Here is an 18,280-nt window from a genome sequence, read left to right as displayed (position 1 = left end):
CCCTCCTTTTTACATAATATAATACCAAAAGTGCATTTTTTATTTTTCTTTAACCACATCCCAACCAAACAGTGGGTTCGTAATATTTTTTGCATAATACACCAGAAGCGAATTTCTATGACTATTTTTCAAATAAATTCCAATATGCTCTATTTATTTTTTAACCACATCCTAACCAACAGTGGGTTCGTCACGTGGTGGCGAAGGGAGCTAGCAACAGGCGGTGCGGGGTCGCGGCTAACTCGCAAGGTAGCAAGGAAGCGAACTACATGATGAGAGTGTTAGCACCGGCCTGCTTGCACTCGCAAGAAATATTCAAGCAGGCTTGCATCGACAACATATCGCTGCAGCTGCCATCTGATCAGGGAAGAACTAGTTAGTTTATATATATATATATTGTCAAAACGTTACACCAAAAATTTTATGTCACTGTTTTGTTTTTAAAATTTATATAAGTAAAGCAGTTAAACTATAATATTTTAACTATAGAGTATTTTTTTATTTTAGCACAGGTTGTATTAGCAAAAACACCTGATTTAGTGCCACATAACCTTTAAATTACATAAATTTACCTTTGGAAGAAATTTTTTTCTTAACCCCGAACCCTTTTGAAACCTATCTAACACAACAAACAAAGTTTCTCCTTTAGTAAATTTTTCTTCTTGTCTTTCTAACAACCAGCCACAACAGACGCACAGATCCAGCACGCCGAGAAGGAGCTGCTTGAGAACAACGCAACCAGGAAACTCAAGTGCGACCCTCAACCCAACGAGAACACCTTGCCTCCGTTCGATTATAAAGACATGTCACACCCCGCAGTGGAAACCATGAGAATGCTGCTCAACTTTTTGGTGCTGAAGAAGTACCCCAAGTACGATCCCAGCTCAGAGTGGAAGAAGGTTTGTGTTTGGTTTGCGCATTCGAAATTAACTTAATAGTTTGCTAGTTTGTATTTAAACTAAAAGTAAATAGGTTTGGTTTGATGTTTTAGTAAAAAAAAAATGCTTGGTATTTTTTGATCGAGGCTTTTTTTATGCGCTACTGAATAATAAGTAGTACAGCTTTGAAAATAAAAATCATATAACATACGCTGGTTAAGAGTATTTAAAAGGTGTATGTACTAGAATTTTTTATTAAAAAAATTAAGAAGTTGCTGAAATGTTGTAACTTGATTATTTCTTATTGAAATATTTTTAAACAACCTAGTTTTTTTATTAGTTATATTTTAGTACTAGTTAAAAGTTTAAGCTATGAATTTAAGAAACGGGAACTGAAAAACTAATATTTTCTCAAACATGGTCAATTTTGTGTAAGTAGGATTACTTAGTATTAATTAAGGTATTTTTGAAACAATAAGTTTTCTATGAAAAACTTTTAGCGGTGTTAACTTATCATGTAAGCCGGATTAAGTTGTCTGAAGTTGGTATTTTAAATATCTTGAATTGTAAAATTACTAAAATTTAATCTAAGAGTTACGTTTAGAACCGAGTTATTTTTATGTGAGTAGTTAATTTTTTTGATATAAGCTAAAATGTTTTAGAAGTAAGTAAGTAAGTGATATTTAAAAGTAAAGTTGTGTCATATCACGACGAATGCCCGCAAATCAAATTAAACACGCTATGACGTCACAACAGCTAAATAATCACGTACCAGACAAAATTGTCATATCGTCAAATCAGTGTCATAACAGTTGATACCATAATCCAGAAAAGATTACAAATACTAAAACTGAAACAAGCCATTGTATTTATAAAAAATATTTTTCTTTTAATTAAGCGCACACGCAGTGTTAGCAGTTGTCAAATTAATAAAAGGCGTCAATCACTATATTGGATTTAATTTTCATATATCTAGCAATTACATCTGCACATTTTATCGTCAAAGTGTTGCCATTTTGTAATGAGTTTTTAACTGTTTCGGCAGCTGTTTAGAAATATTTGATGTTACATAACTTGATTTTTATTAGTTTTATGAAAAATTTTAAGGCTTTTTGGATTATAAAAATTAAAAGAAAAATAAGTGAAAATGTAACTGACTTTTATGTTATATTTTTTGGAAAATGAATAATTTTTCAAAACAATCAAGAAAATTTTAATAAAAGTTTGTTTTTATGAAATAGTAAAACTTAAACAAAATCTTATCGGTTTTATTAAATATAACTAACTTAAATATTATATCCACAGCACCCATATGGCCAGCATTTCGGACCAATAGCGAGCATGGGGACCCCAATTCTTTCAGTCACCCCAAAAATGACCCATCGTCAGCAAACTAGTTCCCCTGAAGACAGTAGTAATTGTTAGTTTTATTACTCATAGAAAAAAAATAGTACGAAAAATATAATTTTTATTATTAAGTCTTAATTTTATTATCACAAAGTTTGTAAAAATGTGCATCCTAAAATTGCTACATTTAACAAATGTCAGTTGTGTAAATGGTACAGTTTATTTTGACTATGTCATATATGGTTATTAATTGTTATATAATAATTGAAATTCTAAACGAAATGTATATTATCATACAGACGAACGAATGGTATCAAAATCCTCAATATTGCGAATAATAGCGGAAATAGTGAAAAGTTACCCTGTGACAGCTTCTATAGTGGCTAATCATCAGTACCAAGCCGATCCGAATACTACTATTATCAAGCAGGTATGTAGTTATAAATATATCAATACTTTTATTATTAGTCAGGTATGTAGATATTGAAGCTTGCTCTATACTAATATTTTTAAATATGTATTAAAATTATTGATATTTATTTTATTACTAATATTTAACTGACCGGTTAATATTTATTGTTTTAACTTCTGAAATTAAATAAGTCAATATACTAAGTCTTTTTACAAATAAATTTCAAAGTAACCAGTAAATAAATATTTGATGCTGACTTTTGTACTACATTTTTAACATTCTTCGAAAAAAAAAACATTACTTCATTTATTTCTTTTGTTGCATCAAAACTTTCAAAATAAGCTTACACATAAGCTTTGAACAAAAAATTTTGTGGGGATAAAAATAAAAACTTGATTAATTAAAATGCACTGAAGTATTTATTAAAACATAATTATTTAATTACAGGATTCATCGTGTTTGTCAGTACTACTGGATCACTTGCTGGTTCCGAAAACAAACATGAAAAAAGAAAGCGGTGACAAAAAATCCGATAAGTCCGATCAGGTATATTGTTTGTATAAATTATGATTAAAAAAAGTATATATTGCTGAGTTTTAAATCTTAAACAAGTTCTGCTAATAAATAATGGTTTTTAATACTTACAACTTTAGTAATTATTTCAACTCATTTTCTAATGTTCAAACTGTATTTTAATTTTTTAATCGAGTTTTTTTATCGTGAATAACTTGTTTTTATAGTCCACACAAAAAATCACAAAATTTTGATGAGAAAAAAATAAAAAAGTAAAACAAATAATATCAATGTTAAAAATTCCCCCGATTAGAAACAAGTTTGCGACGCCGACGAGAACTTCGACGACGACTTCTGGGACGACAACTGCCCGTTGCTATGCAGGGTCGTCGTGGCAACCGTCGCCCAGTCCTACTTCCACGGCGCCCCGTTGCCAGGCAGCGACGTCACGGACGTTCACCTGCTGGTCGTCAACGAGCTGAAGGGCGCCATCAACAGGGCTGTGGGATTCCCCGAAAGTAAGAAGAAACACATGAAACTGAGGGCATTGCTGGAACTTACTGGGTGAGTTTTTAGTAAATAAAAAAGTAGTCAAATATTAAATAAACTAATGTTTTTTTTTAATAATTTTCCTAGTTAAAGTTAATTAAAAGTGTAGCCTAGGCATTATTAGAGTTGACTTGGTTGGTTTTTTTAGTAGTTAAAAGAAACAAAGAAACATTTGAATTATCTAAATTGAATAGCAAACTAGTTGAAAAGTAATGTGTAGTATTTTTCCAAGTTGTGAGCTAATATTTAAGTCTAGACTGAAAAAACGCTCAATTGAGAATTGCAGAATGCATTTAAGTTGTTTCTGTAAACCACAAACTCAAAATGTGTATTTGGTAATGTCGTGGCTTTTCTCTTAAAATTAAACCTAACGATATCTTGGATGCATTTTGTAAGCCGAAAATTCCTTTAACTACTTGTGAAACGTTATTTAAAAAAGAAAAGTGTTTGAGCAAATCAAAAGATATTTTTCGTATCTCATTGTTTTTTTTTTATTAATAAAACTTTCAAACAGCGTCATCATCCAAGTAACTAATACATGTGTATTTGGACCGGTTTTTAAGAAGTTGTTTTATTAATTTAATATTTTTTTTGTCATCATCCAAGTGACGACGGTGAATCAACTTATAAATTTTAATATACCTTTATTATAAAACACAAAAAAAAAATTTGAAATATTTATATAAAAAAACCCAAACGCAGCGTCATCATCCAAGTGACGACGGTGAAGCAGGTGCCCAGGATCAGGTCGAGGGTGGAGCAGCAGGAGATGCAGGGGAACCACCCGCACAACAACCAGTACATGCCCAAGCTGATGGTTAGGAGGGGGCTGGCCGCCGACCTGGCCAAGGTCATCCACCACATCGACCTCGGGTCAAGTGAGATGGCAGAAACCGTCAACGCCGCGCTTAATCCGTTGGAGGTTTGTATTTTATTATTTGTTATTGTTTTAATTAAATGATTTCGTCAACTTTATTATTAAATGTTCTCATCAGATATCTCATTTTTTTTTATTATGTGTATATATATATAATCAACTGAAACCGTCAACGCTGCGTTGAACCCACTGGAAATATGTTTTTATGGAAACTGTCAATGCTGCGTTGATTCCACTGTTTTTGTGATTATTAACTTGGTAATTTATATTTTATTGGATGTAAAATACCTTATTTAGCTTTGTTTAAAGTCCGTTGAGGTGAGATAAAAATGTGTTCTCTTGCCCACTCATTTTTTGATTGGTTGTAAATTTAACTAAGCTACATAGGTTCTACAGGCAAAATTGTTAGAGCTAGCAAGTTGTTCAGTATAACAGATACGTAATCGTTACACTTGTTCGTCCATTGAGTTAATCTGGGTTGAACTACTACAAGCTATGGTTTATTTACCTTAAACTGTTTTTTTATCGGTTTGATTATAGCTTTCGGTCTAATTATTTGCTAGCTTTGGAAACTGTTCGTTTGGGTAATTAGTAAAACTATTTGAACCTCAAAAACTTTTTAAGATGACATGTTTATAAGCAGAGATTAGTTGTACCTTTTCAAAACTAAATCACCAATTGTTTCAATGGTCTTGTTGTTGGTTAAGTCATTTAAGCCTATTAATCTTAGACTTTGAGCTTAAGTTTATTTATAAAATACTTATCTTTCATATTGAAACCACCTAAATATTCTACTCAAAGTAGTTTCATTTATATACAAAACGAAAAATACAATTAGATATCAAAACTAACTATACAACTTAAGTTTTATTTTAACTTGTATAACTGAAAAAATTAAGAATCAAATTAAAAATGAATTCTAAACCTTCACACAATTCTGGTATTCTCTCACTGAAATATTTTATTAAAACACTAATGTTTAGAAGTTTTGAGGAAGTAAAAAGGTATATGTAGTAATATCTAAGATTAATTTTTCTCACACTTCAAAATTTTGTTTTCATAATGTTTACTTGTGATCAAAAAAGTTAAATATAAAACTTAATTATGCCTGCAATTTCCAACAGGTGCTTATATATAATATATAAAACAATACGCATTTTTATTTCTATTGTAATTAATTTCATTAATTTAACTCTAATGAGCCATAAAATGCTGTTGATAATTTAAACGAAAAAAAATTCTGTTTGTTTTATATGGTGTGATAAACCATTTTCCAATAAATTACAGTTAAAACGGAAATGCCTTATTCTATTTACTAACAGGAAATTTAATTCAAGTCTTATAAAATCTAATGAGCCATAAAATGCCACTGGTAATTTAAATAAAATTATTCTGTTTGTTTTATATGGTGTGATAAATAAATTTCCAATAAATTCTCAATACAGAAAAGGAAATGTCTAAATTTAATTATCAACAGAAAATTTAATGCAACTCTTTGCAACGCGAACGGAAATTTGAATAGAATTTCAGTTCGACTCGTACTCAAAGCGCCCTCTTCAAAAAGGAAGCGAGTTGCGAAAGGAGGTTGAAATAGCGGATGAGTCACTTCGATTCGCGAGTGGAAACTCGAGTTTCCACGGTGACTCATTTTCGACACGCTCCGACGATTTCACCGCACATTTAACCGGCGTCGAGTCGATCCTTTTCGGCCAATAGCGAGTCGGTATTTGTGAGTTTGGCGCGGTTTTTTACGAGCCGGCAAGACCGAGTCTTTTGTTTGCGCCGGATCGTTAAATTTATGATTTTTAAAGTAAATGTTTATTATTTCGGCACAAAATATTTTTAAAAGCCTTTTTTGTAAGCATTCATGTCTTATCAGTGTTATTGATAAAGTTCTAGGAAAAAGTTGATTATGATAAAGAAAAAAAATTACTATGAAAAAGCTGGAGAAGAATATATATATATATATTTATTTATTTATTTATTTATTTATTTGATAAAGTATGTATAATTGAATAAACTTTTTTTTAGTAATTTACTCAATTTTGCAGAACCTAAATAAAAAAATACAGTTTGTAAATGAAAAAATCTATCGATAGCTGTAGAATCTCGAAGTCAAAACTCGAGTTACTATCATTTACCATCAAAATGATGTGAACATATAAATTTTACAAATAAGTATTCAACATTTCAATTTTACAAATAAATATTCAAACACATAAATTTTACAAATAAGTATTCAAAAATTTCAAATCACAAATAAGTATTCAAACAGATCTTGTGCCGTTGGTCGACTTTGAAGAAACCGACGGAAGACAAGAAGCAAGGTAGTGGAAATCAAAATAATCAGCAAAATCCATCTGCTTCAACTGATGAGAATGTTTGTTTATTTGTAAAATATTATTTTTTAAATATTGTATACATAAAAATTATTGGTAATGCAATATTGTGTGCGTTTGTTAATCTAAAATCAGTTTAATTACTATATATTGTTTCCTTTATAGGTTTTTAACGTTAATTTTTAGAATCCGTCCACTTCAACTGATGAAAATGTTTGTTTTTTGATTAAATACAAAATATTAATGTTTGAACACAACAGTTTTGTATGAGAAAATTTAAGTGATGGTGTAATAGTTTGTGTTTGAATTTAAAATAACTGGTTTTTCTCCTTTATGAATGTTTAAACGTTAGTTTGAGCGCGCTTTTTTTCGAAAATAAGCCTTCATGAAATTATTAATGTTTTAGTAAACTCTAGTATAAAAAAATGTTTTTCAAAAGCTATGTTGTCGCAAAAAAAAACATTTTTACTTGATACTTAAATTTGAAATAAATTAAAATAACTTATTTAAAATTTTAAACAAACATATTTTTGTTTATCTTAGCATTAGTTAAAAAAATTGTTCAACCAAAAAAACAAACTTTAAAAAATTAAAAAAAAATTAAAACAAACATTTTATTATTTATGTTAACATTTATTATAAAAAAAGTTCAACAAAAAAAAATCAAAGCTTGTTGAAATTCTAACACGCTTTAAATGATGAATTATTTAAAATTACTAATAGATACTTTTGTCCAACCAATAATTCGAAACTTTCAAAAACTTAAAACTTGGTAAATTCAAGAGTTAAACCGAAAGAACAAAACCTATAAATAAAAAAAAACTTGTTGAAATTCAAACACGCATTAAATGTCGGCGCGACGTGGAAAAATCGCGAACTTTCCAGAAAAACCAGCTGAAATTTCACGCTCCGCCGAGCACTCGACGATTGTGACGTCACACAGCCAGCGCGCTGATCCTGTTTGTGTATTCTTTTCCAGCAAATAAATAAAATTTCGCCACACCTCTCGCGCTAATTGTTTCGATTTTTTGAACAAAAATGATCTTTTGATTTCACAATTAAAAAACAAGTATTTTAATAAAAACAAAATTGTTTTTGTTAATAAAAATATTGTAGTTAAAAAAATTGCTAGCCCCTATTTTGTCGTGTGAATTAAATTGTAATTTTTGGAAAACTAATGGAACTTAAGTTGGTTGATTAAAAGTGTACAATATTAAAGTAGAAAAAGTTTTTATTTATTAAGTTTTTCTGCTCAAAAATAGTATTTAGACAGTTATGAAGTCCATTTTAATCAAATATAACTACTTTAACATCATTATTAAACAATTAAAGTAAACGTTTTATAAGTTTTCTTACAATATGTACACTTCGTTTATTAAGCTAAAAAATTTAATAAATTTTTTTGAGGTTAATAACTTTAAAGTTTCATAAATAACTTGTGATTATTTTATTAATTTGTTTTTAGGCACTTTCCAGCTCACAGAATACCACAGCCGCCCCTACATTAATGAGAGGTAATTATTATATTATTAGAATAAAAAAATAAATATAACGTTTAAAGTTAACATCTTGCATTAAAAATAAAATAAAAAAATACAAAAACTTACCGTAAAAATTTATACCACTTAGTTTGGTATGAATTTTCAATTTTATATTAAATAGCTATCTGAATAATACATAGAGTAGTAGTAATGTTTTTTATATTAAATTTACAGAAGGTTCAAATGAAAATGTAAGCTACTTAATATTTAAACTGAAAAAAGCTAATATTTTTACAATTAAATAGTATTGATTATTAAAATTCCTAAAAGTTGCAAACACTTTTTAAGAACTTATGACAGCTAGACTAACATAAAATTTGATTCTTAATTCAAATTCACTTATGATACTGTAGAAACAAATAAAACTTATTAATCTTTTTATATATATTTATTACAGCAGGTTCAAATGATATGGATACGGATCCAGTTGTTGTTGCTGACGAGAACCAATCTCAATCGAATGACAACAACGACTCAATGTGTGAGTTTTAATTTAGAAATTTATGACAAGTTGTGATTGTGAAATTAAAATGAAAATCACATTCAATTTTGACATTGTCCTTTAATTTATATTTTCGAATGCTTTTTACCCAAAACTTAAAACTACTTGCATTAAAACTACTTGCATTAAAATCAAAAACTGACTATCCATTTAAATAAAGCGTGTTTGGTAGAACATATAAGGAACTTTAGTTTATGATTTCTGGCATTTGTAGATACTTTTATATTTAGTTTTATTTCCTTTTATAATTAAGTAATTAATGCAGAAGCTGCACGTATTAAGACCAAGCAGAAAACAATCTTTTAATTTTTTACAATTGTTTACGCAGCTTGTCAAAACATTTAATAACAATCTGTGTATATATTAATGTTTTAATAAAACTTATTAAGTAGCTCCTCATAACTAACTTCTCTATAGAGTATCATGCACTGTTTATGCAGGTAGTCAAAATAGCTCATGTGTTTGAGTAGTTTCCAGTGGGCATGATTTATTTAAAACAAATTATTTATTGGCTTATGCAACACTGTATGCTTTCAGTAGTGTGCCGAAAACTAAACAAACACCAATATAAAGATAAAATAAAATAAATTGTTTATTCAATAGAAACAACGAAGGAAGATCTCGTCATTTACCACTAAATAATAAAAAAAAAACATTTTATATAATAAACAAATAAATTTAAATAATGGATAAGTCTTGTCTTCTATCACCAAATAAATCAAATAATTAATTTCAGTAGTGGACCACCACGCGGTACCGTTGGAAGATCTCGTCGTCTATCACCAGGGCAACCCTCACGATGACGTCAGCGGTGACGCGGACGACGATGACGTCACCGACGTCGAAGACGACGACGAGGATGATGACGTGAGTTTATTTTTTCTTGATTATTTGGTTGAACATTAGGTTAAAATATAGAATTTGTAAATATGATTGCCTCGCGCTCAGACCAGATTTTTTCTCTTACAGAAAATTTATAAAAGCTTTAAAAAATTTTTGGTTGAAGTGCATAAGTATTGGTTTGCCAACATTCAAGTCTTGTTTGAGTTAAATTAAAAAATGGCCTGTTAACTTTCAAAACATTTTCTGTTTTTTGTTCAAAACAAATAAGTCATATGTAAAATATCTCCTACTTTTTTAAAACAATTGAAAATTTGTTTAACTTAATACTGTGACGTCACAGAGCGACGAGACGGAGGGAGAAGACGACGATGACGACAACGACGTGCTGGGTTCGGACGAGCAGATGGACCAGGTGTACAACTATGACGTCATAAACAACTACAACCTGGGCGATCAGGAGAACAATTTGTTCGTGCAGCTGGAAGACCTTTTCAGCGAACAACTCGACGGTTCGTTGTGGATTATGAAATTTATGATTAAATTAAAGATTAAATATTGAAGTTTAACTAATTTTAGTTTTTGTTTAATGAGGTTGATAAGGTCATAGATAATAGTTTGAATTGGTCACTGAAGTGCTGTATGATTGAAAATTTATTTATAAACAAGATCAGACTCGGGTTTTTGTCATATACAAAACATGCATGTAATGGAAATAAAAAGTTTTCTTTTAAATATGTATTTTTTTAAAACTAAGGCTTCAGAGTCTAATAATTTTTAAGTTTTGAAACAATAGTTAATTTTATAAAATTATAACTTTTTTTTTGTACTTGTGACGTAATAGACGATAACGAACCCGCAGCTATGAGCCGGGGCCAGGCGAACCCCAACATAATCCCCGTGATCAACTCTCGGACCAGGGGATTCCCCCACGCCTACCTGGACATGCAGGGATTCGGAACTTCGACGCCGCAGAGCAGGAACGACGCTACCCCCATCTCAATCGGTTCGGAATTTGTTTTATTTTGTTTTTACATTGTTGTATGTTTTACTAGGATATTAAGTATTACTTAACCAGAGTTGAATAACTCACTGGAAAGAGAATAATAAATTAGAGAGGTCTGTTAAAGTTTTGTTTATTTTTTGACGTACAACTTTTTAATTTCTCTGTATTGTTTAAATAATTTGTTCTACTTGATAAACTGAGTACAACTAAAAAGGTTGGTTGATAAATATAACTCAGTAAACTTTTTCTCAGCCAACAGGCGAAGCAAATTTAGAAATAAAACGGTTAATATTTTAATTTATATTTACAGTGCAAGGAACATCAGGCGGAAGGGTGACCTCTCAGCACCCACTCCTGGTCAGACCCCAGATGTTGCTGCACTCCCTGGCAACCAACAACCAGCCTGGCAACCAGCAGAACGTCGTCAGGGGACCGCCCGAAAACTGGTCGCAACGAGTTTTGAGGGCGGGGCAGAACATCGGGGCCATGAGACAGAATCAGGTTGGTATAAATAAGATTAATAATAGACTTTTTAATTTTGATTGATAATATTCATGCTACTATTAAAAAATGTGTGTATTTATTATTTATTTAATTATACTGTAGATTTAAAAATCAATAAAAAAATGTTGACATAAAATTTTGAGATATAGACAAACTAGGTGAACACAATAATTACAAATATAATGATTATATATATTTTACTATTACTAGGTGAATACCCCGAACCAAGAGGTGAATCAGGAAGTTTTCATTCAGAGGGCCGCTCAGCCTGGCGACCCGAGAAGAAACAGAACCAACCAGTCCGTCTTTCACAGGTTTGAATTAATAAAAATTAACAATATATTTTTCCTTTTAATCAATCAGTTTCAACCAGTCCGTGTTTCACATGTTTAAGTTTTTGTTTTTCTTAAAGGTACTTTAAAGTTTGGATAAAACTGTTTTTAAAACTTTTAGAATACCATTACAGATTATTGGAGCCAGTGGCAGCAAACGGGATGTATTTGGGAGCCGATCTGGTGGGAGAAATGAGAAATCTGGTAAATCAGGAAGTGCAGCAGTTACCCGATCCCATATTTGCATCCATGCTTCCTGTTCGTTTTATTTTTTGTTTAAACAAACGTGTATTCAGTAGCTTGCATCCAACAACTAATTATTCCTAGATGTACATGCATTAATTTATTTTTTTGTATATAGACTAGACTTTCTTGGTTGAATTTAAAGACTTGAAAGCCATTGAAACCAATAAAAGTAATTCTTCATACATAACTGATATTATAACTGAAAATAAAAATATACAATTCATAGGACAACTTGTACGAAACCATGCTCACTGGTGGGTACACTGAAAACCTCCAAACAACTTTGTCAAGATGGATTGAAGAATGCTGCGTTCTTGAATCCCACGATGTGTACGATTGCGTTACATGTTAGTTACTTGACATAATACTAGTATTATAAACTTTGTGATAAATATTGTGTTAAACCTCTTTATAATTTTCAAAAGCTAGTTTTAATCTAAAACGATGTTGAGTTATTTCTTAAAGTAAATCTAATGATAAAGTACATTTAAGCAATGTTGCTTATCAAAAAACTGTTTAGTAGCTCTAGTTGAAGGATAAATTGACACTATTTACAAAGTTAACTTGAGTTTTCAATTTCCCCTGATTACATGTACGGGCAACAGTTTAATTACATCCAAGTTTTAGTCTTAAGACTTGACAAACTCACTTTCCATTAAAACCAGCTTATTGTCTTGTCTTTACCAACTTCTTAACTAAAACAGTGTATTATGACGTCAAAAATAATGACTAAAATTATTTTGTTCTCCCTACATCCCTTACTAAAAGTTTCCGGGAAGAAAGTTGATCCGTTAAAAAAAGCTCTCTGACTTCATAAAGGCAAAAAAACTTTTTATTCATTCAAAAGTATTAAAATTAATTATGACGTCACATTGATAAAAACATCTCGCTCTCAACAGTGGTGAAAGAGGAGATCTTCGACAAGGTGGTGGAGAAGGCGAAGAAGGAGATCGCGAAGCGGGCGGAGCAGAGGCGGATCCTGAAGGAGGAGAAGGAGAAGAAGAAGAAGGAGCTGATGAAGAAGAAGCAGGAGGAGGAGGAGAAGAAGCGGAAGGAAAGGGAGGAGAGGGAAGCTCAGGAAGCGGAAGAAGGCCAGGCAGAAGGAGAAGACAATGTAAGTTGGAACAAAATCATGTTTTAGAAATTTTTAATACTGGGATCAAATATAAATACTTGTACATGATAATTAAAAGTTGGTGTTTTATCAAATAATGATTAAGTACAGTAAAATCTCGCATCTTTACGCACTCGTGACGTTACGCATTTTAGAAATCTAAAAAATTCAAAATTAAAAGTTTTAATATTTTTAATATTGCACAAATTAGGTTTATTGTATATTTTTAAGTTAAACTAATAAGTAACGTAAAAAATAAGTATTTAAATTAAATAAAAGAAGATAATGTGAGTGGCAATAATAACTAAAATAAATAAAAACTGAATAGATTAAAACATATCAATATATTTATTTAAATGTAGTTTTTGACATGTTGTATTGTTATTCTGGGTTGGAGTTAGTAATATGATATAATTAAAATGATATTATAAAAGACTGACTAATGTGAAAAATTATTTTTTAACAAAAAGTTTTAATTGTATTAAAAATTATCAAATAAACATATTCTAATAAGTAATAAATAATTATTTAAAATAAAACATGTTTCAAAGATAACTTTTTACACTTTAAGTTAGATATATAATAATTATTCAAAAATGAGTTTATAATGTTTAAATAGTATGTTTTATACTTTTTTGAAAGAATACAATTAAATTAAAATTGTAAGATATTTTAATTTATTACAAAAATTGAAAACAATTTAGCATTATAAAAAATATAATTACTTAATAATTTTAACAAGTATGCATTAAATGTGTTTAAATTTTGAGCATACAAAGACTAAACAAATTTTGAGTATCTCAGAAACTGGTTAATTACCTTAAGTGCTCTAATTAACTTACTTACAATTAGTTTTATAATTAAGTAAATACCGAGAACATGATTTGGTAATCCTCTTTTGCATTTTAAAAACAAACACTAAAAACAGGTGCTTGTATTATTTTTAGATTTTCAAGGCCGTTTTTAAGCACTGAGAAATTAATAATTTTCGAGTTTTTATCAATTTAATCGTAACCTTAAAAACTCTACTTAAAAAATCTTAATTTTACGTTTAAAAAAATTAAATTTAAATATAAAATACATTTATTATTTGATTTGCAAAATAATTTTAATGGAATATTAATTAGAATAGCTGAAATAGTTTCAAAACTGTTTATTATTACGATTCCATGTGAACATGACAATTAACAAAATGTTGCATATTTTGTAATTTTAATTAAATATTAAAAATATTTAAGGTAAAATTTAAAAGTATTATGTAACAACCCTGTGTAAAGTTGATATTTTTATCATAAATTCGGTGTCAATTTTATCAGTATAAACCGCAAAATAATAGTTAATGCTAATATAATTGATATTGTTCATACTTAACCTAATACATATAAAAACTTATGTAATTTATAACATATCATTTCGCAGACGAAGTGAAATGTTTAAAAAAGTAACATTTAACGAGTTGGTTGTTTTAAAATTTATTAGCAAATTTCAGCAAAGTCTTGATAAATTGGCTCAAATAAATTACTTTTAGAACGCGGCGCGACCAAGTTAATTAATTAAATGTTGACATAACAGATTAATTTAAATTAATCTATGTTTACTTTAGCAGTGCGAAATTAAAATATTTTTGAACTTTAGTCAGTAAAAATTATAATAATTTCGAAGTCCAATTTTTTGTAGGTTCGTAAAAATTTAGTTATAATGTGTAAAGTTAAAGGTCAAGGATCACTGATTAAATTAGTAGATTTCAATTACAGTTCACTAATTTATATACAGCATGAATTATTAACCATTAAAAATTATGCTACTACGTAAGTGTGAGCTTTTGAAAGTTATATTAGAAATATCAGTCAAAGTTCACTAATTGAATTGATTATACTAATGTAATTTTTGTTTTAATAATTCTAGTTTTAACATGTAAAAATACTGATGTACGAATAATCAATACAATTCACTTCCTGTTGTAATGCTTACAAATATTATGTATAACTCAAATCGATACTTGTCTGAGTGAATGTAAGTGTTTTTAATCAATTCCTTTTTATACGACACAAACCATTTAAAGTGTTTTAATGTTTATATTCTGTATCTTTTGTTTAAAAAACAAAACCTTCATTGAAACAAGCTGACTAGCAGTTCTTTTGAAACCTTTAAAGTTTATGACCACAAAATATTAAAATAAAAAAAAATTGTTTTTAATGAAAAAACTGAAAATTAAAAAAAATTGTTGCTAGTTCAACAATGAACTATACTCATATTGTTTTTTTGTTTAATATGTGTTTAAGTATAAATATATTTTTTATATATAGTACCGTGTATAATCAAATATATTGTTCAGACTGTAACAGTAACAATTTGTTATTTACCACTTCTACTACGAAAGATACACTTGTAAAAACACAAATAAATAAAAGTAGAACATTACCAAATATTTCTCTTTGTGATAAATGTTACAACAAACTGTTTAAACTTGATACATAATAATCAAATATATTATTACAGACTGCTGCTGAAGGTGAGCCCTCCGCAGAAAACCCTCCTCAAGCAGAAACTCCTCCGACGACAGGAGAAAATGCACAACAGCAAAATGACGGTTAGTTATATGTCACTTCATATTAAACTTTACTTTCTCTTTGACACAACATTGACCAAGTAGTTAGCGAGAACTTTTTTAGCAAAAAAGTATATTACCTTTTAAATTAAAAAAAATGTTAAAAAGGTGCAAAATTTAGGTGCAAAATGATGGGCTAGATTTTACTTAGTTACATTACAATACAAAAGAATTTAAAAAAATTTTGTGATTGAAATAAAATTTTAAAATGCTTGATTTTCTCATTAAAACCTAGACATAAAATTAATTTAAATAAACTCAATTTTTTGAATATTTTTAATTTGACCCGGCTTAACATTAACAGCACATGTTTATTTAATTTACTATATATTGACAAAAAAAATTCCTCGAATAAAAATTTATATTAAAATTTCGAACAAAGAAATTCTGCAGAAACATGCATTGTTAACAAAACAAGTGTTTTTGTTCGAATGACAAAAGAAAATGAATGTTGAGAATAAAACAATAGACAGTATGTTTTATAAATAAAACAAACAAACTCATATTCGCCTACTGACTGTATTACGCTTTCTTGGACATTTCCTTATTTGGAAATTCGAAATGGTTCAAGCCGGTTTGTGCTAACCAGATATTAATTTGTGTTGCAATTATTGAATTAATTAGGAAAAAATATTGCAAATCATTTTTAATAAAAAAAAAAGATTCAATTTAACCACGACTTTCGCATGTTTCATTTCCTTGTCAAAAACTTTCTTTGTAATTTGTTTTTTTGTAAAGTTCCTTATTTTTTGTAACTTTTCAAGTTACAATATTAGTTGTAATATTTGAAGTATGATATTTTAGAGAACACATAAAAAAGTTAAGAATAAAAGAGAAAAAAAGATTTTAAGTAGATATTTTGTCTTTGATATGTTTAATATTTGTTGGTTTTATTGTTAAAACAATATTCATTGCAGCAAATTTTTATTGTGCTAGTTACAGTTTGTAGTATAATCTTTTAATATAAATAGAGAGGAAAGATTTCATCTATTTATAGCAGACAATGAAAAAGTTGTTTCAGCTCAAAAAGCGACAATCCTTTGTATTTATAAATATATATTATTAAATTAAACATAAAAGCTTGGAACCCGCACAATTCAATTTCGCTCGTCACAATGCACGAAGGCGTTTGACGCAAGTTTCTTATTATTGCGTCACACACAGCTTATAAAAGGCGAGAGTCGTGATAAAAATAAAACCGGCTTAAAATCTCCCGAAAAAAAAGTCGCAAAATTAAAATTAAAGAAACACAAAAAAATCGTTCCAAATGGAAAGCTCTCTTTACCAAAACCGCAAAGTTTCCTTCACCAATTTTTTTTTTAATTCTCTCGTTTTTTTTTAATTCTCTCGTTTCAATTTTTTCTCTTCTCTCGCGTTGCGCGTTCTTTTGCAGGCGGCCCGCTCGCTTTCGCGTTCTTTCCACTTTTCAGCTGGTGCAGTCAGTTTGAAAAAAAAATCGATCGAACAAAACACACGTCATTTTTAATTTCAAGTGCAGCTTTTCGTTTCAGTTTATTTTTTTATTTTTTTTTACTAAAATTTTGTGCAGTTTCTGCTGAGGTAGTGGATTTTGTAGTTTTTTTTTTTGCCGAACTACAAACTTCACCGCCTCCGCCGAAGCGGCTCGCTCGAAACTTCAAAGGAGTCAAGGTCATCACGTCGGCTGAGTCACTGTGACGTCACAGAAGGAGCTTTTGGCGTCGCGGTGAGGTAGTAGGTTAAATCAGTTCCGGGTTGGTATATATATATATATATATATTTTTTTTGTGAACTGGTTTACTACTACCTTGCCCTGACAAGCTCACATTCACACAGTGAAAGATAAAAGTTGTTTTAGTTTTGGTTTTATTTAGTTGAGTTTTTCAATTGAATGATTTTTAAACTAGTTCATTTGTTTGAAGAATTTTTTTTAGTGTAAAATTTTTAAGTTTCGTAAACTGGTTTTTTGACTAAAGAACTTTAATATTTCACTTTTTATCGAGCATTAAGTTTTTTAAACTAGAATTTTAAGTATTGATTGGATAGTTCATGTCCTAATTTGTCACAGTTTTTACTTGTACGTCAGTTTTCTTCTTACTTTTACCTTACTTTCTCAATTATTTGCACTCATCATTAAAATAAAGCAGCCTAGCAAGTGAGGTAGAAGGTAATATAGTCAATTAATAATAAAAACAATTAGACTATATTGTTTTCTACCTCCCATGCTGGGCTAGCACCTCCTACATTGATGAGTTTTCTTTCTGAATTGTTAATTTCTTGCTGTTTCACCTACTAGTTTGAACAAAAATATGAAGAAAAAGCGACTTTTCAGTGCAAATCATATCAAATTTCAACTGATCTACTGTACTGACCTCTGTACAGACTGTGTCAGCACCGTTTGTAACTTCAGCACTTCCTATCACTTGATGTTCTGTGCAAACAAATAAACGAGAGAGAGAGCTCTTATGAAAGCCCTCTCTCGCATCCCAAGTTCAAAACTTTCGTTCCAACATCTCTCGCTCTCATTTTGTGTGACGCAATTTCTCACTCTTTTTCCGCACGGTTTTGCTCGCTGGATTTTTTTTTGATGTTTGCTTTTCCTGATGCAACATGTTTGCTTTTGTGTCGAACGATAATCTCCTCATCTGTTGAAGTTAAACTTTATATATGCATTTGTTAAAATAATAAATGAA

At 29.6% G+C, this 18,280-nt stretch overlaps 1 protein-coding gene across 8 annotated transcripts in view; it reads left to right on the top strand.

The window, feature by feature from the left end:
- Positions 1–18,280, top strand: part of LOC145833860 (E3 ubiquitin-protein ligase HUWE1-like) — a 90,003-nt gene that overhangs the window by 51,047 nt on the left and 20,676 nt on the right. For 6 of the 8 annotated variants that reach the window (XM_082941099.1, XM_082941141.1, XM_082941149.1 and 3 more), the window contains 19 exons: positions 183–375; positions 691–899; positions 2,184–2,298; positions 2,525–2,655; positions 3,085–3,183; positions 3,464–3,714; positions 4,402–4,621; positions 6,852–6,956; positions 8,381–8,429; positions 8,854–8,937; positions 9,695–9,825; positions 10,142–10,310; positions 10,661–10,804; positions 11,115–11,305; positions 11,519–11,622; positions 11,775–11,898; positions 12,113–12,233; positions 12,786–13,000; positions 15,500–15,590. In XM_082941099.1, coding sequence (XP_082797225.1) covers positions 183–375; positions 691–899; positions 2,184–2,298; positions 2,525–2,655; positions 3,085–3,183; positions 3,464–3,714; positions 4,402–4,621; positions 6,852–6,956; positions 8,381–8,429; positions 8,854–8,937; positions 9,695–9,825; positions 10,142–10,310; positions 10,661–10,804; positions 11,115–11,305; positions 11,519–11,622; positions 11,775–11,898; positions 12,113–12,233; positions 12,786–13,000; positions 15,500–15,590 — 2,746 coding nt within the window. The remainder of the gene's footprint in view (positions 1–182; positions 376–690; positions 900–2,183; positions 2,299–2,524; positions 2,656–3,084; positions 3,184–3,463; positions 3,715–4,401; positions 4,622–6,851; positions 6,957–8,380; positions 8,430–8,853; positions 8,938–9,694; positions 9,826–10,141; positions 10,311–10,660; positions 10,805–11,114; positions 11,306–11,518; positions 11,623–11,774; positions 11,899–12,112; positions 12,234–12,785; positions 13,001–15,499; positions 15,591–18,280) is intronic. The other 2 variants (XM_082941115.1, XM_082941107.1) reach the window with 2 other exon arrangements.

Source organism: Thalia democratica, chromosome 1 (genome assembly GCF_965202585.1).
Source record: "Thalia democratica chromosome 1, ktThaDemo2.hap1.1, whole genome shotgun sequence".
NCBI classification, from domain to species: Eukaryota; Metazoa; Chordata; class Thaliacea; order Salpida; family Salpidae; genus Thalia; species Thalia democratica.
Note: the sequence above shows the minus strand (reverse complement) of the source record. Positions and strands in the feature narration are given on the sequence as shown.